This window comes from Prionailurus viverrinus, chromosome D1, assembly GCF_022837055.1.
Source record: "Prionailurus viverrinus isolate Anna chromosome D1, UM_Priviv_1.0, whole genome shotgun sequence".
NCBI classification, from domain to species: domain Eukaryota; kingdom Metazoa; phylum Chordata; class Mammalia; order Carnivora; family Felidae; genus Prionailurus; species Prionailurus viverrinus.
In genome coordinates, this window is record NC_062570.1 from 1,710,943 (window position 1) to 1,736,200 (window position 25,258).

General features: G+C 44.1%; 1 protein-coding gene across 10 annotated transcripts in view; it reads left to right on the forward strand.

Annotated features, from left to right (window-relative positions):
* Positions 1-4,613: 4,613 nt before the first annotated feature.
* The window catches only part of DYNC2H1 (dynein cytoplasmic 2 heavy chain 1), a 355,486-nt gene continuing 334,841 nt past the window's right edge, over positions 4,614-25,258 (forward strand). For 5 of the 10 annotated variants that reach the window (XM_047878737.1, XM_047878734.1, XM_047878738.1 and 2 more), the window contains exons 1-12: positions 4,618-4,930; positions 11,279-11,449; positions 12,108-12,243; positions 14,063-14,181; positions 15,146-15,296; positions 16,296-16,528; positions 18,209-18,343; positions 18,443-18,556; positions 18,661-18,772; positions 19,317-19,441; positions 20,568-20,743; positions 24,434-24,629. In XM_047878737.1, coding sequence (XP_047734693.1) covers positions 4,736-4,930; positions 11,279-11,449; positions 12,108-12,243; positions 14,063-14,181; positions 15,146-15,296; positions 16,296-16,528; positions 18,209-18,343; positions 18,443-18,556; positions 18,661-18,772; positions 19,317-19,441; positions 20,568-20,743; positions 24,434-24,629 — 1,863 coding nt within the window. In that variant the 5' untranslated portion in view covers positions 4,618-4,735. Of the gene's footprint in view, positions 4,931-11,278; positions 11,450-12,107; positions 12,244-14,062; positions 14,182-15,145; positions 15,297-16,295; positions 16,529-18,208; positions 18,344-18,442; positions 18,557-18,660; positions 18,773-19,316; positions 19,442-20,567; positions 20,744-24,433; positions 24,630-25,258 lie in introns of all 10 variants that reach the window. The other 5 variants (XM_047878739.1, XM_047878741.1, XM_047878743.1 and 2 more) reach the window with 4 other exon arrangements.

The following is a 25,258-nucleotide window of genomic DNA, read 5'->3' on the forward strand; positions in this document are numbered from 1 at the left end:
ATTCCCACGCTTAATTTACTAATCCGTTGACTGAAAGTTCATGAAGGTCATCCACTGGGCCTGGTCTAATCAGGTGAACCCTTAAAAGGAATGAGCCTCTCTTCTGTTACAAGAGGTGTGATGGGAGAACTGATGGGTGGGAAAGTTCTCTGGCTGGCTCTGAACTCAGACGTGAGGAATGTGGTGGCCTCCACCTGCTGAAAGGAACCTCAGTCGACAGCCAGCAAAGAAATGGGGAATGAGTCTCACAATTGCAAGGAACTTAATTCTGCCTCAATGGTCTGAACTTGGGAGAGGACCCCCAAGCTGCAGGGGAGAACTCAGCCCGGCCCATGTCTTGATTTAAGCTACAGGAGATCCTTAGTGGACATCCGTGTATGCAGTTTCCCCATTACTGACAGGCGGGACTTCATGCTAAAAGAGGTGTTGTTTTTGTTTTTTTTTTTTTTTAATTTTTTTTTCAACGTTTTTTATTTATTTTTGGGACAGAGAGAGACAGAGCATGAATGGGGGAGGGACAGAGAGAGAGGGAGACACAGAATCGGAAACAGGCTCCAGGCTCTGAGCCATCAGCCCAGAGCCTGACGCGGGGCTCGAACTCACGGACCACGAGATCGTGACCTGGCTGAAGTCGGACGCTTAACCGACTGCGCCACCCAGGCGCCAAAAAGAGGTGTTGTTTTAAGCGGGTAGCTTTGCAGTTCTTGGTGATGAAACACTGGAAAACTAATGCGGCTACTAAAACTGCAAGCACCTTGGCCCAGATGGAGACTGGGGCACACAACTGTTCCAGAAGCCATCCGGTCTCCACCTCCATGCACACACAGGAAAGGATCCCGGTTTCCCGGAAGAGTTCCTTAATAAAGGGGTAAAGATTACCATCTTGACCGAGTCCCAGAGCTTGAGGACAAGTCATTTCACGTCCTGGGTGATGAGATGAAGCACACACAAGGCACGCAGGCGGCTCAGTGACCCGCGATCTGCCTGCAGGAAGGAGCCTGGGCCTGGAGTCCTGATCAGAACCAGCAGCTGTATTCACATAAGGCCATTTATGGCAGAAAAGCCCTGGTTATCGAGACTGAGCCTTTAGCAGACATTTTTCTCAAAAATGCATTCTCTAATAAGGCTATCTTCTTAAAATTTATTTAAATTCTAGTTAGTTAACATATAGTGTAGTAATGGTTTAAGGAGTAGACTTCAATGATTCATCACTTACAACACCCAGTGTTCATCCCAACAAGGGCCCTTCTTAGTCCCCATCACCCATCTAGCCCACCCCCCACCCTCTTCCCTCAATCAACCCTGTTTGTTCTCTGGTGGTAAGAGTCTCTTACGGTTCAAGGCTATTATTTCAAGGAAAACAACTGTCAGTTTTCATTGCCGATGATAAAATTCAAGTTTGCATGCAAAAATTAGAAACTTGTACCCCAACGTTTACAGTAGCACTTTCAATAATAGCCAAATTATGGAAAGAGCCTAAATGTCCATCAACTATGAATGGATAAAGAAATTGTGGTTTATATACACAATGGAATACTACGTGGCAATGAGATATGGCCCTTTGTAGCAACGTGGATGGAACTGGAGAGTGTTATGCTAAATGAAATAAGTCACATAGAGAAAGACAGATACCATGTTTTCACTCTTATGTGGGTCCTGAGAAACTTAACAGAAGACCATGGGGGAGGGGAAGGAAAAAAAAAGGTTAGAGATGGAGGGAGCCAAACCATAAGAGACTCTTAAAAACTGAGAATAAACTGAGGGTTGATGGGGGGGGAGGGTGGGTGATGGGCATGGAGGAGGGCACCTGTTGGGAGGAGCACTGGGTGTTGCATGGAAACCAATTTGACAATAAATTTCATATTAAAAAAATTAGAATTTTGGAAAAGTTACATTCTCTGTTGTAAACCTAACAACCTCTTCAGACATAGAGACTTGTGAGCTGAGTGGTATACTAATGCATGTGATTGTTCTAATATTGTGTTATGAAACGTATCAACATTTGGAAGTTCCTCATAGCTCAGTGAACCAGTATTTTCCAAATGACCGATGTGTGATGTTATGAAACCGTGCCTAGGTAAAAAATCCATTCAGAGTACAAGATAACCAACGGCTTTTAACATAGCTGAGTATGAGATGTCGAATCATTGATATGGTTCCAGATTCCAAACGGCAACAGCCTTTAAGAACTGATGTTTGAAAAATACAAATATAGAACAAAATCAGGAAATTTTAGCTCAGAAAGGTCCTGTCCCTTGTCCTCCACTTTACATTTCATGCTACCTGCTAGCCAACTACTAAACCAATGTCCTACATAAAATTAAAAAAAACGGGGGTGCATAGGTAGCTCAGTTAGTTGGGTGCCCAACTCTTGGTTTGGGATCAAGCTCCACGTTGGGCTCCATGCTGCGGGTTCGGAGCCTGCTTGAGCTTCTCTCTCTCCCTCATGCTCTCATAATAAACATAAAAACAAAACAAAACCCCAAACAAACAAATAGCACCCTACTGCTGAGATCAGTTACTCTATTGATTAGAGTGGCTTACGTTACTCTAAAAAAACAGATCCCATAAATATAATGTGAAATGGCTCAAACACAGTGAAGGTTATTTCTTGCTTACTTAACAGCTGCTGGCTTTACTCCACACGGAGCCAGGAGCCCTGAGGTCCTACTGGTTTGTGGTTCGGTCGTCTGTTATGGCTTTGTTGTCTGTATCCAGCTGGCCAAAGTTGAAGGCACACTCCCTTCTTTGAAACTTCCCTTGTCAATGGCACACATTGCTTCTGGCCGCATTCTGCTGATGAGAGTTACATTATGGCCACACCTGGCTAGTTCTTTTTTTTTTTTTTTTTTAAGTTTATTTTTGAGAGAGACAGAGACAGCATGAGCACAGCATGAGCAAGGGGCAGGGGAGGGGCAGAAAGAGAGAGAGAACCAAACATTCTCTGCATTAGCAGCACAGAGCCCAACGCAGGCTGGAACTCACTGAACTGTGAGATCATGATCAGAGTCAAACCAAGAGTGGGACGCCCAACCGAGTGGGGTGCCCTGGAAGTAGCTACTTAGCTGTGGCTGGAGACAATGGATACTGGTGGATAGCTGGCTGCGTACCACTGTGGCGTCGTGCCCAGAGATCGGTTTGGAGTTGGAGCTCGATATGAATCTTGGTTCTACAGCTAATCATTTCTGTGGCTTTGTATAAGTTACTTATCTCTGAGATTCCTTCCTCCTTTTTGAAGCTTCAGGAGTACAGGGACCTTTCCACTCTATGCCTAATTCTAGGTACAGAGCAGTGAGCAAGACATACAAAATTCCTATCCTCACAGGGTTTACGCGTCAGCTGGAGTTTATATGTTTCTGGACATCCGGGTTAAACTACACTCAAACACTCCAATTTCCTATCTCGTGGAAGTCCAAAGCCCACCCAAGAGTCCCACAAGTTTCTGGAAGGGTAGCATTCGTAGGATCTCAACTGCTTTCCTGACTCCTGTCGCTACACCTGCTGCCTTTACATTTACCACGTTGTCATGGATGCTAAATCCAACCGTTTCTGTTTCCAGCAAAACAACTCCTCCAGACCAAGCATTTGTGAGTAGTGGTGACTTTCCTGAAGACCCTGTGAAGGGTCATAACGCCCGCTGCAGAGCGGGTATCTCTGTATCCATACCAGCCACTTTCGCTTTCAAAATTCTTTTTTGGCTAGTCAGTCACCTTGGGTTCTTGTCTGGATTTTTTCCCCATTCAGTGACCAGAATCCCAATTCATGGACGCCTCTCTCCCACCATCTGGCACAGCAGTTCAGCTGTCTTTAGTTCGCACTCCCTAATCTTAAGCAAGATGCTCAGCAGATCAAAAGACCCTCTTTGCAATGATAAAATAATATAGTTTTAGCAGGAAGTTGTGACTCCTGAATGCAAAAAAAAAAAAAAAAAAAAAAAAAATCCGTAACCTATTCAAGTTCCCGAGGATAAAGCCAGCAAAATGCTTTCCGGGCAGGGCCCATGTCTCCGGGGCTCAGTGTTCTTGGAAGATAATTTTTGGATTCACAAAACCGGGATCAGCGAGCAGCAGTATCGGAGTTCACAATGACGCCACGGCGTAGAAAACGATAACGCCCCACGTCCTGCATTTCTCCAGGATTCGGCTGTGCTGGTGTCACAGGTGGCCGCAAGCTCAGGTCCCGACCGCGCCGAAAACTTCTACGTTTTCCTGAAGTTCGTTAATAAAGAGAGGTGGGAAATGGGCAACACAAAGAGGGGAGGGGTAGATGCAACAAGCGAGTTACCGCTGCACTCCACCACTCGTCCTCGGCCTCCTCCGAAAGCGACTTTTAAGGGAGCGTCCCTCCAAGCGCGGCCGGCCGCTGCAGGTGCAGCGGGGCCCCGCGGCCCAGCCCTCCGAAATCCGGGGCGCGCGGCTTCACTGAGGACCGTGTGGACCGCTTCCAACCGCTTCCGGCTTTTGCGACCGGAAAGCTTTACCTCCGCGGCGGCGACCGACGAGCAGCCGCAAGGCGCGGAAGCGGCGGCGGCCTCCCAGCGCGGCGCGTGCGCGCACCCGCGCGTTAACGTCCACGGCGCGCGCGCGGCCCGCGTCGACGTCGGGTCCCGTCGCCATAGCGACTGGCCCTGGCAACCGCGAAGCCGAGCGGGCCGGCGGCGGGCGGTGTGAGCGGCGCTGCGCCGGTCGGGTGGCGGCCCCCGGACCCCGCGTGTCCCCGCGTCGTGGCCGCCGCCATGGCGGGAGGGGCCCGGGACGTTCGGAAGGCCTTCCTCCTCACCACCACCCAGAACTACTTCGGCCTCCTGCCGGAGCCCTGCGACCAGCCGCGGGCGGACGGCTGCCCAGAGGTCAACAACTTTCTGGACGACGGCAACCAGATGCTCCTCAGGGTGCAGCGCTCGGACGCCGGCGTCACCTTCTCCAACTCGGTACGGGCCCCGCGCCTCCGCCGCCGCCCCTCCGCGCCGCAGGCCCGGCCGGGGTCGTGGGCCTCCTCCGCCTGCGTCCGCGGGTCGTCCCCCTCCCGCCTCCCTGAGAGCCCGGGAGTCTCTACCCGTCCCCCGTCTCCATGCCTCCCCGCTTCCCCAGAGACCCCGGCTGTCTCTACCCGCCCCTCCCCGCCTCTCCCCAGAGCCTCGCTGTCCCCGCTCCCTCCGCTCCCAGCCCTGCGGTTGCCCTCATTACCCCAGCCCTGCTGTCTCCCTCACCCCCCCCAGCCCTGCTGTCTCCCTCATCCCCCCCCAGCCCTGCTGTCTCCCTCATCCCCCCCCAGCCCTGCTGTCTCCCTCATCCCCCAGCCCTGCTGTCTCCCTCACCCCCCAGCCCTGCTGTCTCCCTCACCCCCCAGCCCTGCTGTCTCCCTCACCCCCCAGCCCTGCTGTCTCCCTCACCCCCCAGCCCTGCTGTCTCCCTCACCCCCCAGCCCTGCTGTCTCCCTCACCCCCCCCAGCCCTGCTGTCTCCCTCATCCCCCCAGCCCTGCTGTCTCCCTCATCCCCCCCAGCCCTGCTGTCTCCCTCACCCCCCAGCCCTGCTGTCTCCCTCACCCCCCAGCCCTGCTGTCTCCCTCACCCCCCAGCCCTGCTGTCTCCCTCACCCCCCCCAGCCCTGCTGTCTCCCTCACCCCCCCAGCCCTGCTGTCTCCCTCACCCCCCCAGCCCTGCTGTCTCCCTCACCCCCCCAGCCCTGCTGTCTCCCTCATCCCCCCCCAGCCCTGCTGTCTCCCTCATCCCCCCCCCCCAGCCCTGCTGTCTCCCTCACCCCCCAGCCCTGCTGTCTCCCTCACCCCCCAGCCCTGCTGTCTCCCTCACCCCCCCCCCCCAGCCCTGCTGTCTCCCTCATCCCCCCCCAGCCCTGCTGTCTCCCTCATCCCCCCCCCCAGCCCTGCTGTCTCCCTCACCCCCCAGCCCTGCTGTCTCCCTCACCCCCCCAGCCCTGCTGTCTCCCTCACCCCCCCAGCCCTGCTGTCTCCCTCACCCCCCAGCCCTGCTGTCTCCCTCACCCCCCCCAGCCCTGCTGTCTCCCTCACCCCCCCAGCCCTGCTGTCTCCCTCATCCCCCCAGCCCTGCTGTCTCCCTCATCCCCCCCCAGCCCTGCTGTCTCCCTCATCCCCCCCCAGCCCTGCTGTCTCCCTCACCTCCCAGCCCTGCTGTCTCCCTCACCCCCCAGCCCTGCTGTCTCCCTCACCCCCCCAGCCCTGCTGTCTCCCTCATCCCCCCCAGCCCTGCTGACTCCCTCACCCCCCTCCAGCCCTGTTGTCTCCCTCATCCCCCCCAGCCCTGCTGTCTCCCTCACCCCCCAGCCCTGCTGTCTCCCTCATCCCCCCAGCCCTGCTGTCTCCCTCACCCCCCCAGCCCTACTGTCTCCCTCGTCCCCCCCAGCTGCCTCCCTCATTCCCCCCAGCCCTGCTGTCCCTCTCATCACTCCCCCCAGCCCTGCTGTCTCCCTCAACCCCAACCCCTCATTCTCCGCAGCCCTTCCCCCTCCTCCTCTGCCCCTCTGCAGCCTGGGCTGTTCCCCTCCATCCTCAGAGCCTGGTTGTTCCCCCTCCCCCACCCCCAACCTGGTGTTGACCTTCAGGACCTCCTCTGCCTCCCCCTCAGTCCCTCCACCCTCTTAGGGAGCCAGGCTGTTCCCCTCCCCCCCCCCCAGCCCTACCCCTGCCCACACCTGTGCACCTGAGCAGAGCACCTTTGTGCTTTTCTGGATTCTTTTAAAGACTGTAGGTATGTTACAACTAAAAACATCAACCTTATTTATCAAAAAAACTTTTTTTTCTGCCTCTTGAAGTTCTTTGAGGCAAATTCTAGGGTATCTTTTTTTGGGGTATGCGCTGAGCCTATATCAGAGGGAAAGTTTGGTTAGGAATTTGAATCTTTTAGGAAAAGATATAATACAAAGTTTAAATTATTATTATTATTTTTGAATCCTGGTTTGAGATATTTTGATGGACTTCCTGCACTGCCTTCACTGGCAGGATTGCTTAACAAATGGTTCCTTCGGCGATCAGGACTTAAGTAAGTAAACTGTAGCCTCACGAGCAGGAAAGAAAGGCCTCCCACATTACAGGGTCTCAGTAGATGGACGAAAGGCGTGTTTGATTTGATTTTTATTTTTTTCGTTGCTGAATTCTGTGTTTTTTAAAAAACATTTGAGTTAACATACAGAACAATATTGGTTTCAGGTGTCGAATTCAGTGCTTCATCACCTGCAGGGGACACCCAGTGCTCACCCCAGCAGCTCCCTCCTTAGTGCCCCTCCCCATCCACCCCGCAGCGCCTATTTTATGACCTCTTCCTGTCCTATAGGCCCGAATCACTAGGTTGAACAGATGTAAGCGTGGAGTGCAGTTGTTTGGGTGATTGAGCCCTCCACCCCCTTCGCTAGGATTCGTTAGTCCTGGGCTTAGACTGATTCTCTTGAGTAGAGTTTTATTTCGAACTGAATACAGGCAAGCTCTTGGCTCCGCGCGTGTGTGGTAGGAAGACGCGAGAAGGATGCCTGCTCATAGATTGCCGCTCCTTTTCTCTTGACACCCGATCGGGCACTGGTGGAAGCACTTGTGCCCAGGGCCTCGTATGATATTCTCAGCAACACTGTGAGACAGGGATTATTTTTATTTCTATTTTATGGGAAATAGGACTCCCGGGTGTGAGCTACCCCGCTTCTCTGATTGGCAGTGGATTTCAGAAGAGGATTCTCTGCTTCCGCCCTCCGGTGGCCTGAGAGGACACACACTCCTCTACAAACAATGAGTCAGGGCACACTGTGGTAGATGCCACTGAAAGTGTAAATACAGGCCTGGGAAAACGGGGAGGGCGTGGATGGGCGCAAATGGGCACAGAGGGATCTTGGGTTGGGTATCGAACATTGAAGCTGCAACTCTGTAAAGTTAATGCCATTTCCGTTGGAGCCCAACAACGTATTTTATGTGGAGTCCTGTACCGCACGACAGACCGTTAGTCACCTTGGAAAATGTTTTGTTACGTTATTTATTTATTTATTTGAGAGAGACGGTGTGAGTGAGCAAAGGGCAGAGGGAGAGAACATCTCATGTGGGGCCCGGGCACGGCGAGATCATGACCTGAGCCAAAGTCGGATGCTCGACCGACTGAGCCACCCAGGCACCCACTGTTTTGTTATGAAGTTGTACCCTAGATGTCTGAGAGTCAGCGTGACTTAAGAAGTTCCCAGATGTTTACTGAGTACTTACTCGGGTTTGACACTGTCCTGGGTGCTTGCAGTAAAGCCATGAACACATCAGAATTTGCACAGAGTAACATTCGAGTGGACAAAATAGGCTACAGACATTCATGCAGATGTGTAACATAATCTTGGGCATTGATAAGTGCTGTTTTTAAAAAAAATTTTTTCTTTTAATGTTTGTTTATTTTTGAGAGAGAAAGAGCGTAAGTGGGGGAGGACAGAGAGAGAGGGAGACACAGAATCCAAAGCAGCCCCTCCAGGCTCCAAGCTGTCAGCGCAGAGCCGGATGCGGGGCTCGAACTCAGGAACAGTGAGATCATGACCTGATCATGACCCAGACACCCCAAGTGCTGTTTGTTTGTTTGTTTTTTTAATTTTTAAATGTTTTATTTATTTTTGAGAGAGATTGAGCAAGCAAGCGAGAGTGTGAGACACAGAACTCAAAGCAGGCCTTCGAGAGCTGTCAGCACAGAGCCCGATGTGGGGCTCGAACCCCAAACCGTGGGATCATGACCTGAGGCGAAGTCAGATGTTTAACTGAGCCCCTAAGCACCCCGTGATAAGTGCTGTTTGGATAAAAATAGAATAATGTTCTAGTGATGGGGGTGGAGCCTGGAACTGCATTAAAATAGGGGCGGAGGGACTACCTGTCTGAATTGGTAAACTTAGAAGTGAGTTACTTGAATGAGTTGTGGGCAGACATAAGGTTTAGAGGAAGAGTGTTCTAAGCAGAAGAAATGAAGAGTCCTGAGGCCCTCAGCTGCGTCTCTCGTTGGTTTCTAGGACCCGGCAAAAGAATTAAGTGACTGCAGCAGTGTCATGGTTGGGGAGTGTGGCAGCTGATGGCATGGGGTGATCCCCGAGAACCTTGGACACCATTTAGACTGAGCTCGAGTTCCACTGGTCGTCTTAAACCAGACACCAATGTGCTGTGCTTTATCCTATAGGCTAGAGGTTGGCACACATTTTCTGTGATGTGCCAGACAAGCCCTAACGTAGGCTCTGCAGGCCGTAGTGTCTCTGTTGAGACTACAGCTCTGCCGTGTGTGAAAGACACGTGTACATGAAGCAGTAAGACTGTGTTCCAATAAAACTGTGTTCACAGTAAAATAAAACTGTTCTAGTAAACTATTTACAGACACTGATAAGTGAATTTCATATAATTTTTAAGGGTCATGAGATGCCATTATTCTTTTGATTTTTTCTTTAAACCTATTTTGCCTTGTGGGCTGTGCAAAAACAGGCAGTGGGTTGTGGCAGGCCGATGCCTGATGGGTCCCAGCAGGTGAGAAGTTATTTTGCAAGCTCAAAGAAGAACAGCTTTGTAATTTGAATTAATAGCTATCAAAATTTAGTCAGCTAAGGGGGAATAGTAGTTGCCACTGATAGGGAAACTAGCGGGAGAGGCAGCTAGGAGTAGTGATTTTGTTTCCCTGTTTTCAGGGAATGACGAGCAGCTGTGGTCAACTGATCCTTTGCTTTAGCTCTGACTTTGTTTAGGACGAAACTCCTCATCCTGGCTGGTACCTGGGAGCCTTGGCCAGTGACTATGGTTACTGTTTTCAAAGTATGATGATACAGCGTGTATTTTCTGCGTTTTCTTTCTTCAGATAAGTGGGGGGAGAAAGTACAAGGGAATGGAGCACTTAATGACTAAGGAGTGAATTTTTCAAATCTACGTATCTGCAGCTTGTTATTCTCACCTGCTTGTTATTGGAATGATCTGCTAGCAATAGAATTTTTTTTTTTAATTTTTTTTTTCAATGTTTATTTATTTTTGGGACAGAGAGAGACAGAGCATGAACAGGGGAGGGGCAGAGAGAGAGGGAGACACAGAATCGGAAACAGGCTCCAGGCTCTGAGCCATCAGCCCAGAGCCTGACGCGGGGCTCGAACTCACGGACCGCGAGATCGTGACCTGGTTGAAGTCGGACGCTTAACCGACTGCGCCACCCAGGCGCCCCTAGAATTTTTTTTTTTTAAATTTAATGTTTGTTTATTTTTGAGAGAGAGAGTGAGCGAGCAGGGGAGGAGCAGAGAGAGGGAGATGCAGAATCTGAAGCAGGCTCCAGGCCCTGAGCTGTCAGCACAGAGTCCATCGTGGGGCTCAGGCTCATGAACCATGAGATCACTACCCGAGCCAAAGTTGGACGCTCAGCCGACTAAGCCACCCAGGCGCCCCTGGCAATAGAATTTTAATGTGTGCAGATGGGAGTTTGAGAAATGCAGCAACACCAAATAAATGCCGGTTTCCTCTTAGTGCATAAAAATATAAAGACCAGGATAAAAGTTTCATGAAATCTCATCTAGAAGGCGTTTTCATACACAGCAGTGTACTTGTTTGAAAGCTTTTAAATGCATATACTTCTCTTCCTGGAAAAAGAAGTGAGAAAAGATGTGAAATATGTATGTAATGCAAAAACTTCTTTTGGGTGATAGACTTTGCAGCTAATGAACTAATTACTATGAACTGACCAACTTTAAACATGGTTGCTTTCATGAATTCCAATTTAGCTCATCGAGTTCCAACTTTAAATAATCTAGTTATACAACATTAATAAAAAGATGCTCAAGTACTTTAAGGAAAAATTTTGATTCATATGAAGATAATCTAGGAGATAGACAACTTAAGTTCCTTTTGGTAGCTTTGAATTGAGTTAAAAAACACCTTTTAAAATGCTAGTTTCAGGTAAGGGTATAATTAACATCGTTTGTATAGACTTTTTGGAATAGAGTGGAGATGACTACTCATCAGTTTGTAGCTGGGGCATGCAACTTTGTTAGTACCGAGTCTGGTTGGAGTGGAGTAGTTGGCAGTGTATGTCCACAATATTTGTATAGTGATTTCTGTTTATGAACCACTTGTCACTGTAGCTTTATGATACAGTCACATGGGAAGTGGGGATACATTTTAATACCCAGATACTCTTAAGGAGCAGGGATAGATGGGTTGTAATATGCTGTAATTATTTGAATTATTTTTCCCCCAAGGGGAAACGTTTTAGGGAAAAGTTTGTTTCAAATATTAACTTTTATGAAGGTAACTTTAAGAATCATTTGTTTATCACCTAGATTGATTTTGCTGACACAAAAGATAAAGTGCTGGTGTTTTTCAAGCTGCGACCTGAAGTAATTACTGATCAGAATCTACATAGTAACATTCTTGTTTCATCTATGTTAGAATCACCTATAAATTCTCTCTATCAAGCCGTGCGGCAAGTATTTGCACCAATGTTGTTAAAGGTAAGTAAAATAAAGTAGCTGTACGGTCATTTTTGTTTTTTGTTTTTAACATAGGGGTTTGCATTAATGTCTCTATAAACACAGAGAAAAATATTATTTTATTTATTAATATCATTAGTGTTTTTGTTTTTTTAATAATGTAACTTTTTTTTTCAACGTTTATTTATTTTTGGGACAGAGAGAGACAGAGCATGAACAGGGGAGGGGCAGAGAGAGAGGGAGACACAGAATCGGAAACAGGCTCCAGGCTCTGAGCCATCAGCCCAGAGCCCGACGCGGGGCTCGAACTCACGGACCGCAAGATCGTGACCTGGCTGAAGTCGGACGCTTAACTGACTGCGCCACCCAGGCGCCCCAGTGTTTTTGTTTTTGAAAACGTCTCATAAAAATTGAAAAAAATTTTAAAGTCAGCTTCGTTGACAAATAGAAGAATGGGAGAAAGGTATAAATGCAGTCCACACAGCTCTTATGTTGCTATACAGGAAATTACAAAGTTTTGACTGTTGAAAGGACTTTTTTTTCTCCCTTATGTGATGGAGGTAGTCAGGCTTTGAGTGGCATGGTGTATTTGGACTTATTTCTCTCAACAGTATTTTAAGGGGGCCAGTTTGATTGGGGAACTTGTGGTCAATGTTTGCTCTTGTCTGTTTTTATTTAGGATCAGGAATGGAGCAGAGACCTTGATCCCAAACTTCAGAATCTTTTGAGTGAACTAGAAGCTGGGTTGGGCGTAGTTCTACGAAGATCAGACACTAACTTATCAAAATTGAAATTTAAGGAAGATGACACACGAGGTAGAGAACCCTAACTTAAAGTCAAAATAGCTTTCTTACTAGTATGCTAGTAAATTAAGGTATTTTTTCACAGACTTTTCTGAGCCTGAGCTTCCTTTAAATGAGTAGATTTACAAGGATTTTGAGAAGAGGAAGGTGTAATCTTTAACAATGTGCAAGTCACGGCAAGAGAAAATGCAGTTGCTTCTCACAATTTGCGGTAGTTACATTCTGTAAATTCACTGTGAACACTGCATCGGTAACCACTGAATAGAGCTCCTCGGGCGAAAACAAGGTTAGGTTCCTGTGAGCCTCTGGTCATAACATTTTCTACTCAACATAGAACCATAGTTTACGTGTGTTTCTGCTTAAAGACACTGTTATTAATATAGATTGGTGATTACCCTAGAGCTCACTGCCAACAGCCCTGTAACTCGTGCCTGAGTGAAGCTTCTCTAACACAAGTATTTTCTCAGGAAGTCACATCGCAGTGTTCTTGGCCTTGGTAACACTAGGCTGTACTTTGGTCCTATGCTCGGGGGCCATCTTAAACAGAGCACTCACCAATAAAAAGCCCCCCAAATGAGAAAAACATGCAGCTGGATAGGTTGCAAAAAGGAGAATTGTTTACAGCAGGAGATCTGAAACAGGCAGCGTGGCTTTGTAGAGCCTCAGCTGGGAATGTATTCATGGGGTGACTTGAATTGTTTGTTGCTCTGCACGTGTCTGTGAGCGGTCACGAAAACACCGCAGGCATTGATTTCAGATTACAAGTAAATGTTAGGAAATGGATGAGTTCATAAATCCGGCATCCGTGAATACATAGGATTGACCCCTAATGGTCTACTTGGCAAAGATACTTGATTTTAATTTTAAAAAGTATTTTATCTGAAGCTAGTTATAATTTTATTGTACTTGTAGATGATATTATTTATATGAACTGTTCACATGAAATGCATGACATACACAAATCCTATTTTACAGTACTGGATACAGTTTTACCCTCTGCTTGAGCAGTAAATCAGACACTTTTTGAATCCTATAGGCCTAGAATAGTGCACATATTTGCAGTGTGTGATTAAGCAACTAGAAATTGTCCAGTTCTTTGGGAAATATAAAAGCAAATTGAAAAGTAAGATTATTTTTATTTATTTATATTTTGACATTAAATTACAAGTATTTATTGATTAAATTGTAATCATTTCTAATTTGGATGGTGTTCACTGAGATGCACGGTATGCACAGTGACCGAATGACGACACATGTGAACTACAGTGGGTCGTGTCCGTAAGTCATTAAGGCCACTTCCTTTGAGTAACTAGAAGAAATGAATCCAAACTTAAAATTAGGGCAAGAGCAAAAGTAAATGAATCGACTTTTTGTCATTCTCATTTTTTCTCCTGGCTGTCATGACATTTATGTTTGCGAGGGAACTTGTAGGGTATTTGCATCAAGAAGTAACCCGTCAACCTGGTAGGAAAAGGAGGCGAAAGTGATATGACAGGTTTTAGAATTGTAGCAGTTGCTACAAAGGCTTCGGAAAGCCGTGTGCTGCAGAAGCAAGTTTGCTAGTATTAGATGCAGACTGACAGCCTGCATGTGGATGGTTGACAGACACATACGGGAAACATACTGAGCACCAAACCTGCAAAGCATAAATTTGATGCTGTTAATTGTTGTTAGTGCATTTAGGTAAGAACTGTCTGTTGACAGAAATCGTAAAACTTTATGTACATCTTCGAGAGTACAGGACAGACGCGTAATCAGCAAATGAACCAGATAATTTTCTGGCTTTTCATTCTCAATGGGTATTTCTTTTTTTCCCTTTATACCTTTTCAGGTATTCTTACGCCAAGTGATGAGTTCCAGTTCTGGGTGGAAGAAGCTCATCGTGGAAGTAAGCAGATTAGCAGAGAGAGAGCTGGCTATTTTAAGGAGCTGTTTGAAACCATCGCAAGAGTACGTGGTTCCTACACAGTCACATGCCAGGCTTCAGATGGAGGTGCTTAGGGCCCAGCTGCATCAGAGTTCCCTCTGTTTTACAGCTGTTACTTGATGGTTATGAACGAAGTACATCCTTCATGTGTAGCAGGGTTTTCTGAAGGTGTGCATGTAACATGGGTACAACTTAGAAACGAAAACTTGTACGAAAGGTAGATTCTAATCTCTAGTACATATTTTTCTCAAAAACGTCATTACTTTTCTGCAGGTAGATAGGAAAAGCAAAGCCTGAAACACTAGCAGACGTTAATCTACGTGGAGGCAGTGGTCCTTTTGAAAGAATGTTCGCTTTATTCAAATTAGCGTTTTGAAGTAATTTGAAGTATGAAAAGTCTTAGTTTTATACTCGATTGATTATTCTTTGAAATATTCAGAGGTTGAATAAGTGAAGATTCTTTTCAAAATAAATGCCTAGTAATTTCCTCTTTATTCCCAAGATTGTTTCAATAATACCATGTTAGTGAAGTGTTTGAAATGGTTTTAAGCTCGTTTTGTGATAATGATGGAATATAAAATAAGAAATCTTGAACTCTAATTGTATTACTGGTAACGTGCAGCACAGTGACCGAATGACGACACGTGTGAACTACAGTGGGTCATGTCCGTAAGTCATTAAGGCCACTTCCTTTGAATAACTAGGAGAAATGAATCCAAACTTAAAATTAGGTCAAGAGCAAAAGTAAATGAATCGACTTTTTGTCATTCTCATTTTTTCTCCTGGCTGTCATGGCATTTATGTTTGCGAGGGAACTTGTAGGGTATTTGCATCAAGAAGTAACCCGTCAACCTGGTAGGAAAAGGAGGTGAAAGTGATGTGACAGGTCTTAGAATTGTAGCAGTTGAAAAGTCTGGGAAAATGTTGACTGTATTGCCTAAGGTACAGTTACCATTACGTTTAAAAATGAATGCCTTTTGGTTTTAGGAGTTCTATAACTTGGACAGTCTATCCTTACTGGAAGTGGTTGACTTGGTGGAGACCACCCGGGATGTTGTAGATGATGTGTGGAGACAAACAGAGCATGATCACTTTCCTGAGTCACGGATGTTACATCTCTTAGATGTCATAGGTACTGGTAAAGAAGTAAACTTGTGGAACTTTGGAAGCCTGCCTTATTATCTTCTAGTTTTTCTTTCAAGTTCTTACTGAAAGTGCTCCTTAATGTAATAATTGTTGCTTAGGGTAACTTTTAGAGCAAATCATATAGGATGATTTAAATGGAAATTTGTATGTAGTTGGTTAATTTAAATAATATGTGTCAAATTCTTTGACCACGAATACAAGTAAATTTACATAGATTTGTAGTCCCTACACATGTATTAATTTAAGCTTTATTTTGTAATGATTTCCAAAGTCTTAAAGGGTATTGGTTTGTCAGTATTCAAAGTGCATATGCTTTTTGACCTAGAGAATACCATTGGCATTCTTATCCTCAGGAAATATTACACAAGCACATCGAGGTATATGGGCAGGGACATGTACTGTGGCATCGTTTGTAGGAGTAGAGAAACATTGTAGGAGTAGAAACAAATAGCATTCGAGAATTGGTTGTATAATGCTACATCCACACAGTAGGCCCTGCAACCTTTTGAAAAAATAATATGTATTTCTGCGCTTGAAAGGTGCACATGGTATATTGAAAGATGCGAAAATAAAAACAAACGTGTGTGTGCATGCATGTCTTGAAAGGTATTTGTTTTTGATAATCTAAGGATGTGGATGTGGTATTTCATAGATCCTTAGTTTGCTAATTTGTATTATTTTAAACTTTGTCATAAGCATGTGTTCTATAATTATTTGTTAAAAAGACATTTCCATTAAAAATTTTCTTTCTTGGGGCACTTGAGTGGCTCAGTCGGTTAAGCGTCCGACTTTGGCTCAGGTCATGATCTCACAGCTCGTGAGTTTGAGGCCTGTGTAAGGCTCTGTGCTGACAGCTCAGAGCCTGGAGACTGCTTCTGATTTTGTGTCTCCCTCTCTCTCTGCCCCTCCCCCGCTTTTTCTCTGTCTGTCTCTCTCAAAAATAAATTAAAACATTAAAAAAATTAAAAAAATTTGCTTTCTCTTTTATTAGGTGGTTCATTTGGAAGATTTGTTCAGAAGAAGTTGGGAACTTTGAATCTGTGGGAAGATCCTTACTATCTTGTGAAAGACCACCTCAGAGCGGGTGTGTCCATTTGTGAACAGTGGGTGATCGCCTGTAACCACCTCACGGGTCAGGTGTGGCAGCGCTATGTTCCTCATCCGTGGAAAAGTGAGAAATACTTCCCTGAAACACTCGACAGACTGGGCAAGCGCCTGGAAGAGGTATCGTTCGTTTCTCTGGATCTCTGACGTTAAGTGTCAGGTAGTCCTCACTTGTTTGGGCATGTATTTATCAGTAATAAGCATTACACATCTGAGAGAAATCATTTATTCTTTTGGGAGAGAATAAGAATTAAAGCTCGTGTGAGATAATTTGTGGCGGTCATGTGACCCAGTGCCCGGTGCCCAGTGGGACCACCTAAGTGCTGGTTTCCATCTGCTTTCTTTCTTCTTTTTCTTTTTTATTCTTTTGAGAGACAATGTGAGCAGGGGAGGGACAGAGAGGGGGGAAGAGAAAGAGAGAGAGAGAGAGAGAGAGAGAGAGAGAGAGAGAGAGTCCCAAGCAGGCTCTGTGCTCTCAGAGCAGAGCCTCATGTGGGGCTCCATCCCATGCCCTGGGATGGTGACCTGAGCCAGAATCCAGAGAGAGAGAGAGAGAGAGAGAGAGAGAGAGAGAGAGAGAGAGTCCCAAGCAGGCTCTGTGCTCTCAGAGCAGAGCCTCATGTGGGGCTCCATCCCATGCCCTGGGATGGTGACCTGAGCCAGAATCCAGAGTCAGCTGCTGAGCCAGCTGAGCCACCCAGAAGCCCCTGTCACTGTGTAGAACAATGAATAATAAGCTGGTATCATGGTAAGTTCCATATATGACTAACGAAATGCTAGTGTTGTTAGGAAGCTGCACGTTCTTACAGTTTGAGTTTCAGTCTATTAGAGCTGTTATCGTCCTCAGATTGCCTGAGCTTTGTGCAGTGAGTGCCCACTTACGTTGGCTCTTAGGTCATTTTGACAGGAACCCAGTTGTCTCCTTGACGACTCCCTTACTTTTGGCCCCCAAGTATGCCCACCCATCTTGGACAGTCTGGTGCCTCGTTTCTGGAATTAGTCATTTCTCTGCTGCTTTTTACTGAAAAATGGTATCTAGCAACAGTTGTGTGGTTGGGGAACGGCTGGTGGTTTCAGGCCTTCCCAGTAGATGGCTGTTATATTGGTATTTTTGGTCTTAGCAAGAGGAAACTGAATCAGTAGTTTGTAGTCCTATTTTGAACTTCGATGAAAGGTTGTAATGTTTTTACTTAATTTTTTAATTGGTGCCGGACATTTTATTTATTCGTTATTTTTTAAATTAAAATACCACACCTTTTATTCATTTAAACTATAGACAATTTTTTCTTTTTTTTTTTTAAAGTAGGCTCCATGGCCAGCCTGGGGCTTGATCTCAACAACCCTGAGATCAACAGTTGGTTGTGTGTGCTGCCAACTGAGCCAGCTGGGTGCCCCTGATGGGGGAAGTTTTAGATACAAAATACAACAATTTGTTTTCTACTATTGTAAACTACACATAACAGGGTTGTTAACATATTATTTCATTAGTAGAATGGAACTTAATGCAGAATAATGAAAATTAGAAGTTTTTACATGTGTTGAGGACTCTAAAACGTTGCTTAAATGAACTTTAAACACGTTTAAAAACATTTAGATTTGATGTTTTCATGAGGTTTGAGCACATGGACAGTAGTGTAATGATAGATCTTCGAGCGCCACTTTGCTGATGAGTTGTAATTCTCAAGATTAGTCTTATCATCACTCATTTCAGTGAACCTAGTTTAAATAAATTCTGGCTCAGTATATTTAGACTTTAGATTGATTTAAATAAATTTGTTGTTTTGATATTTTATGTTTTAGGTCTTGGCTGTTAGAACAATTCATGAGAAGCTTCTTTATTTTTTACCTGCCAGTGAAGAGAAAATGATATGCCTGACTCGAGTATTTGAACCCTTTACCGGCCTGAATCCTGTGCATTATAATCCATATACTGAGGTTGAATCCTGTTTTGTCTGTCAATTTCCTGTTTGTGTCGTCCTTCTCAAGGCAGACATTTATATACTAAAAGTCTAATAATGTTGTTAATTTGTTTAGCCTTTATGGAAAGCTGCAGTGTCTCAGTATGAAAAAATTATTGCACCTGCGGAACAGAAAATAGCAGGAAAATTGAAAATTTATATTTCAGAAATTCAGGACAGCCCACAGCAGGTAAAATGCTGAAATATTTCCCTTAAGCTGTTTTAGGAGATACTTATGTATTTACTAAGTTGATCAACTTAGGATGAATATATACTGTTTTTATTTTACGTTAGCTTCTTCAAGCGTTTCTGAAATACAAAGAGCTGGTGAAGCGTCCAACTATAAGTAAAGAATTGATGTTAGAAAGAGAAACTTTGCTGGCAAGACTTGTGGACTCAGTAAAAGGTAAAAGTTTATCAGAGATTATAGCGTTTACCTGAGAAAATATTTTTGTAGGTTACTTTTTCTTGTATACTATTTAGGATTAAGACTGTATCTTCTAACAATATAGGTGGAAGATTAATTTACTATTTTTGTTACAAATTACAGATTTTTATTATTTATTCTTTTAAATGTTTATTTTTGAGACAGTGCGAGTTGGGGAGGAGCAGAGAGAGAGGGAGACAGAGGGTCTGAGGCAGGCTCCGAGTTGTCAGCACAGCTGTCAGCCCCATGTGGAGCTTGAACTCACGAACCATGAAAGCATGTCCTGGGCCGAATTCGGACACTCAACCACCTGAGCCATCCAGGCGCGTCAAATTACAGATTTTAAAAATTAGTTATTTTCTTTCTCTGTCTCATTGGCTGCATGGTAAGGTTCCTGAGGGCAAAGGACCAAGTCTTACTATTTTTCTGTTCACCACCTTTAATGTACTACTTGGTGCATGGAAAGCATTTAGGAAATACTTGCCGAATGTGTGTAACCATTTATTTGACTTAAATGTTACAGATTTTCGATTAGACTTTGAGAATCGATGCCGAGGAGTTCCTGGTGAGGCGTCTGGACCACTTGCTGGCAAAAACCTGTCGGAAGTTGTTAATAATATAGTTTGGGTTCGCCAGTTGGAACTGAAGGTACTAGTTTTGATAGATGTTGAAGGATACTAGTTGTAAAATGTGCCAAAGTAATGTAGAAGGCACTCTAGAACTGGAGTGAAAACATTAAAAACATTGTTTTCTTTGGCGTATCCATCTAATTTTCTTGTGCAGATTTCCGAAAAAGGGTACAGACGTGGCTGTAATGGTCTACTCATTTTTATGTAGGAATAATTCTCAAGTCACTTATTACCCAGGTGCCATTGTTACAGGTAAAGTGCCTTCTTAGAAATATTCAAGAGGAAACCATCTTTTACTTATTTTCAAAGGATTGTTTTAATCCTTTGAGATTATCATAGTAGAATGTTGGTCGTTGTGAGGTCTCTCTGAAAGTGTATTTCTGTGAGTAAATCATTCTTGGTTGGAGGGAGTTAAAGGAAATGTGAAGGTAATTATGACTTTGCGTGAGGTAGTGTCAGCAGTTTCTGGGTTAAACGGCTATTATGTTAATGTTTTAGTATTACTAAAATTGATCTCAGATTCTCACGTACTCACTATTTAATGTACATGTTATGGCACTTGACTCATATAATGAACGTTACCTGGTTATAGTCTGTGACTAAGAGCCAGAAGACATAGAATATTATAAAGGCTAGTATATTTGAGAGTTCTGCCTATTGAAGTTTGTATTTTTGATGTTTTATTTTCTGGAATATTCTGCCTAATTTTGTCAGTCAGCTTTCCAAATTGCTATAAGTTTCTTCGTACAGTTGTGGAAGAAAGGCATTTCTTTCTTTTGATTGCTATTCTGACTGGCAGTTATTGTTTGAGCTGTTTGCGAGAGCACTTAGCACATTATTGCTTCCTTTGTGTAGGGACATTGCTGAATTCTTGGGAGTTTGCCTTGAATTTCCCTTACCTTACCCTTCAGGTTATACCCAGTCGGCATTATCATCTGTGTTTTGTTATTCTGAGGTTATCTAAAGCGGAGCAGAGTAGGGGTTGATTTTCTTACATTCCTTGGCAAGTTTTCTATTTTACTGTGTATAGTTGAATGGGAAAATAATTTCTGAATCACAGATTAGAGAATGTGGTTCCTTTTGTGCTAATCTGATAGTAAGTATTAATACATTCTTGTAATATTCATGTAATTTGGCTTTTTAAGGTGGATGACACTCTCAAGATTGCAGAGGCTCTTTTATCTGACTTGTCAGGATTTCGATCTTTCCATCGAGCTGCCGAAGATCTGTTAGACCAGTTTAAACTGTATGAACAAGAACAATTTGATGATTGGTCCAGGGACATTCAGTCCGGTTTGTCTGATTCCAGATCCGGCTTGTGGTAAGTGTAACTACACTAAACAGTGAAATCTACACAAGGATCTTGTTTCTTATGTGAGTAATCTAAGTGACAGGATGGAATTAATGATCTCTCTTCTCTCCTTTCCCCAAACTTGCTGCTGCTCCTTTTTTTTTTTTTTTTTTTTAATTTTTTTTTTTTCAACGTTTATTTATTTTGGGGACAGAGAGAGACAGAGCATGAACGGGGGAGGGGCAGAGAGAGAGGGAGACACAGAATCGGAAAGAGGCTCCAGGCTCTGAGCCATCAGCCCAGAGCCCGATGCGGGGCTCGAACTCCCGGACCGCGAGATCGTGACCTGGCTGAAGTCAGACGCTTAACCGACTGTGCCACCCAGGCGCCCCTTTGCTGCTGCTCCTTAAAAAAATTTGTGTTAGTTGGGGCGCCTGGGTGGCGCAGTCGGTTAAGCGTCCGACTCCAGTCAGGTCACGATCTCGCGGTCCGTGAGTTCGAGCCCCGCGTCAGGCTCTGGGCTGATGGCTCGGAGCCTGGAGCCTGTTTCCGATTCTGTGTCTCCCTCTCTCTCTCTGCCCCTCCCCCGTTCATGCTCTGTCTTTCTCTGTCCCAAAAATAAATAAACGTTAAAAAAAAAAAAAAATTTGTGTTAGTTTTTGATTTTCAGCTTTTAAGTCCTGACAGTTGGGGACTTGGGAGATTGAGTTAGTTGGCCACGCTCCTTGCTTCTTGGGTCTGTTTCTCAGACCTACAGATTCTGATTTTGGAATGAGGCTGTCCTTTCCCGTGGTTCTTTGCTATCGATATTCATATATGTTTTTCTACCTTTTTTACGTGAAGATTATTTACATGGACACACACACAAACACACCATTATCAATTGTAAAATTTCATAATTTCAAACTCTTTGAGGTAGAGAGTATTTCTTTTTTTTTTTTTTTAATTTTTTTTTTTTTTTCAACATTTATTTATTTTTGGGACAGAGAGAGACAAGGCATGAACAGGGGAGGGGCAGAGAGAGAGGAGACACAGAATCGGAAACAGGCTCCAGACTCTGAGCCATCAGCCCAGAGCTTGACGCGGGGCTCGAACTCACGGACCGCGAGATCGTGACCTGGCTGAAGTCGGACGCTTAACCGACTGCGCCACCCAGGCGCCCCGAGAGTATTTCTTTATGAAATACTCTTATGGCGCCTACCATAGGGTAAGGGTTTGGTCAACATTTATTGAGCTAGATTGAACCTAATTTAGTTGGCTAACCTAATTATTCTAATGGCTGTTTAAAATGGATGGTCTAGGGGCGCCTGGGTGGCTCAGTTTATAAAGCATCCGACTTCAGCTCAGGTCATGATCTCACAGTCTGTGGGTTTGAGTCCCGTGTCGGGCTCTATGCTGACAGCTCAGCCTGGAGCCTGCTTCAGATTCTGTGTCTCCCTCTCTCTCTGCCCCTCCCCTGCTCATGCTTTGTCTCTCAAAAAATAAAATAAAATAAAATAAAAAGAAAAAATGTCCTGTTTAAAAAAAAAAAAAAAGTATGGTCTGGAAAAACCATTGTTTCTTTGTTCAGGTAAACTTTTCTTAGTGTATTATTATATTTTTAGAAACTAGTCATGTTTTAGTTTTTAGAATCTTGTTACTTTTCAAAAGTTAATTTTGTTCATAATATGAAATTCTGTGTATTTTCCCTATGCTGCTACAAAGAATATTTAGGTCCAAAAATGGTAGCTTCTTAGGCTGAATGAATAATTTTCTTCCCCTTATCTTTCATTTTGATTGTGTTCTTCTCTTCAAAGAACCAGAAAGTACCAGGGCGTAATGGTTATAACTGTGCCATGTAACTCTTTCCCTTCCTACTGAAACCTGAAATAGGAGAGATGCTGGGGAAAAAAGTTCTGTAGTCAAGTCCATTTGGGAAATTTTCACACTTTTATCCTTGTAGTTCTAGTGGAGATCCTCTGTGTATAATAGCATGCTAGAGGATTGAGACTTTCTGGAAAGAAGTCTGTTCAACTTTGTTTATCCTGGTGTTTTCCATTTGCCGATGAAATACTCTGACTTCTGCTTTTTTTTCTGGGCAAAACCCATCACTGTTCCATAAAATCAGTGTGTTTTAGAATATATTTCAGGATATGCTGGTATATAGAAAGTAATTTTGAAGGTTAGTTGCAAATAAAGAAAGGCAGAGAAACTGACCATTAAAATTTTCTGACAGGCTTTATGTTATAGGAAAGTTGGGGCTAAATCATTATTCTAAGCCATTTTTAAAGTATCTACCGTTTTTAACTTTTTTTTTTAAGTTTATTTATTTTGAGGGAGAGTGTGCCCATGCGCAAACTGGGGGGGAACAGAGAGAGGGAGAGGGAGAGGGAAAGAGAGAATCACAAGCAGGCTCCACGCTGTCAGCACAGAGCCTGTCGTGGGACTCGATCCCATGAACCATGAGATCATGACCTGAGCTAAAACCAAGAGTCAGCTGCTTAATCAACTGAGCCACACAGGTGCCCCCAAAGTGTCTCCCTTTTATTATGCTTTATTATATGTGTTGTTATGTGGGTGGGATAGATTTGTTCTTTGCTTTTCAGTAGCTTGCGTTTTAAGACCTACGTGTTTTCTAAATGATAAAAGTGATTCGAAGGAATAAGCATTATATAAACCTGATCCTGAAAGAGAGGTCATGAGAATAAAATACTTGTTGATCACTTTAGCTCAGTGTTGTCACAGTCCACGCCGACTTGAATGACCTGATTTAAAAGTAGCTGCTGTAGCCTTGAAAGAAACACAAAGGCCAGTCCTTAGGTAGAGAAACAAAGATCCGAGGAATGAAACATTTGAGTATCTCTACTCCTACCATTTTTATGTTCTTTGTCACTGATCCTTTTTTTTTTTTTTAATGTTTATTTCTGAGACAGAGACAGAGCATCAGTGAGGGAGGGGCAGAGAGAGAGGGACACAGAATCTGAAGCAGGCTTCAGGCTCTGAGCTGTCAGCACAGAGCCCCATGTGGGGCTCGAACTCACAGACCGCAAGATCATGACCTGAGCCAAAGCTGGACTCTCAACCGACTGAGCCACCCAGGCGCCCCTATCATTGATCCTTTAATGAAAGTATTAAAGGGCCAAGTAGGCTGACTCAAAAAAAAAAAAAAATCTAAGGTACCCTTTAGAAGATGAATCAGCACCTTTTCTCTTTTTTTAAATTTTTACATTTTTTTAATGTTTATTTTTGAAAGAGAAACAGAGAGAGAGCACAAGGGAGGGGCAGAGAGAGAGGGAGCCACAGAATCTGAAGTAGGTTCCATGCTCTGAACTGTCAGAACAGAGCCTGATGCGGGGCTCAAACTCAGGAATGGTGAGATCATGACCTGAGCCGAAGTCGGTTGCTTAACTGACTGAACCCCCCAGGTTCCCCCAAACCTTTTCTGCTTATGGTGAATATGATGTGAGTTTTGAGTCTTAGCTGAAGGCTAAGCAACTGGTTTTTCTGACTTCAAAAAACTGCTTGAGTGAAATATTAATGTGATGGTGTAGTTTGGGTATTGCAGTTTATTACCAAGATCTGAATTGTGAGATATTATGTAGAAAAAAAGATTACTTGGAAACTATGATTAAAATTTTTTTTTTACTTTAATTTTATATTTATAGAAAAGTTATAAAAACTACTGTGTTTTTTATGTCAAGAGTGAGAACGTGAAACTTAAGAAGTTATTTTATTTTGTAGCATCGAGGCTAATAGTCGAATTATGGAATTGGATCCTAGTGATGGATCATTAAAGGTGCATTATTCAGATCGGTTGGTGATTCTCCTGAGAGAAGTTCGTCAGCTTTCTGCTCTTGGCTTTGTTATTCCTGCCAAAATACAGCAAGTTGCAAACATTGCACAGAAATTCTGCAAGCAAGCAATTATTCTTAAACAAGTATGGCATTACATTTTTGAATATATGACTGTTCTGAGTTCATTGCATTAGGCTATTTTAAGGGCTTCATTTTCTACTTTTGTTATTTTTTAGGCTAATAGAATAGCACCAGTGAGTCTTGTGAAATTATGGTTTGCTAAATGACTACTTTACAAAATTTGCTTTTTAAGCCTATAGAGGAATTCATTAATTTGAAGTATTGATATTCATTCTAAAAACATTTGGAAAATTAGAATGTAATTTTTTTTTTTCCTTTTTCTTTCATGTTACATGCATGGATATTAAAGGACTTTCTAACCAAAGTGTTCTCTGTCCTCCACTCACCTTCAGTAGGCAGGTTCTTAGAGATTTACAAGGCTGATGGACTAGTCTCTATTTCTGGTCATTTCCTGGGTCTATCTGTTCAGCACATTGCCATCATATCATTTACCTGTTTATTTTTTTAATGTTTTTTAAAGTTTGCTTATTTATTTTGAGAAAGAGAGTGGGCACATGTTTGTTAGTGGCAGAAGCAGGCGGGGGCGGTGGAGAGAGAGAGGGAGAGAGAGAGGGAGAGAGAGAGAGAGAGAGAGAGAGAGAGAGAAAGAGAGAGAGAGAGAAAGAGAGAAAGAGAGAAAGAGAGAAAGAGA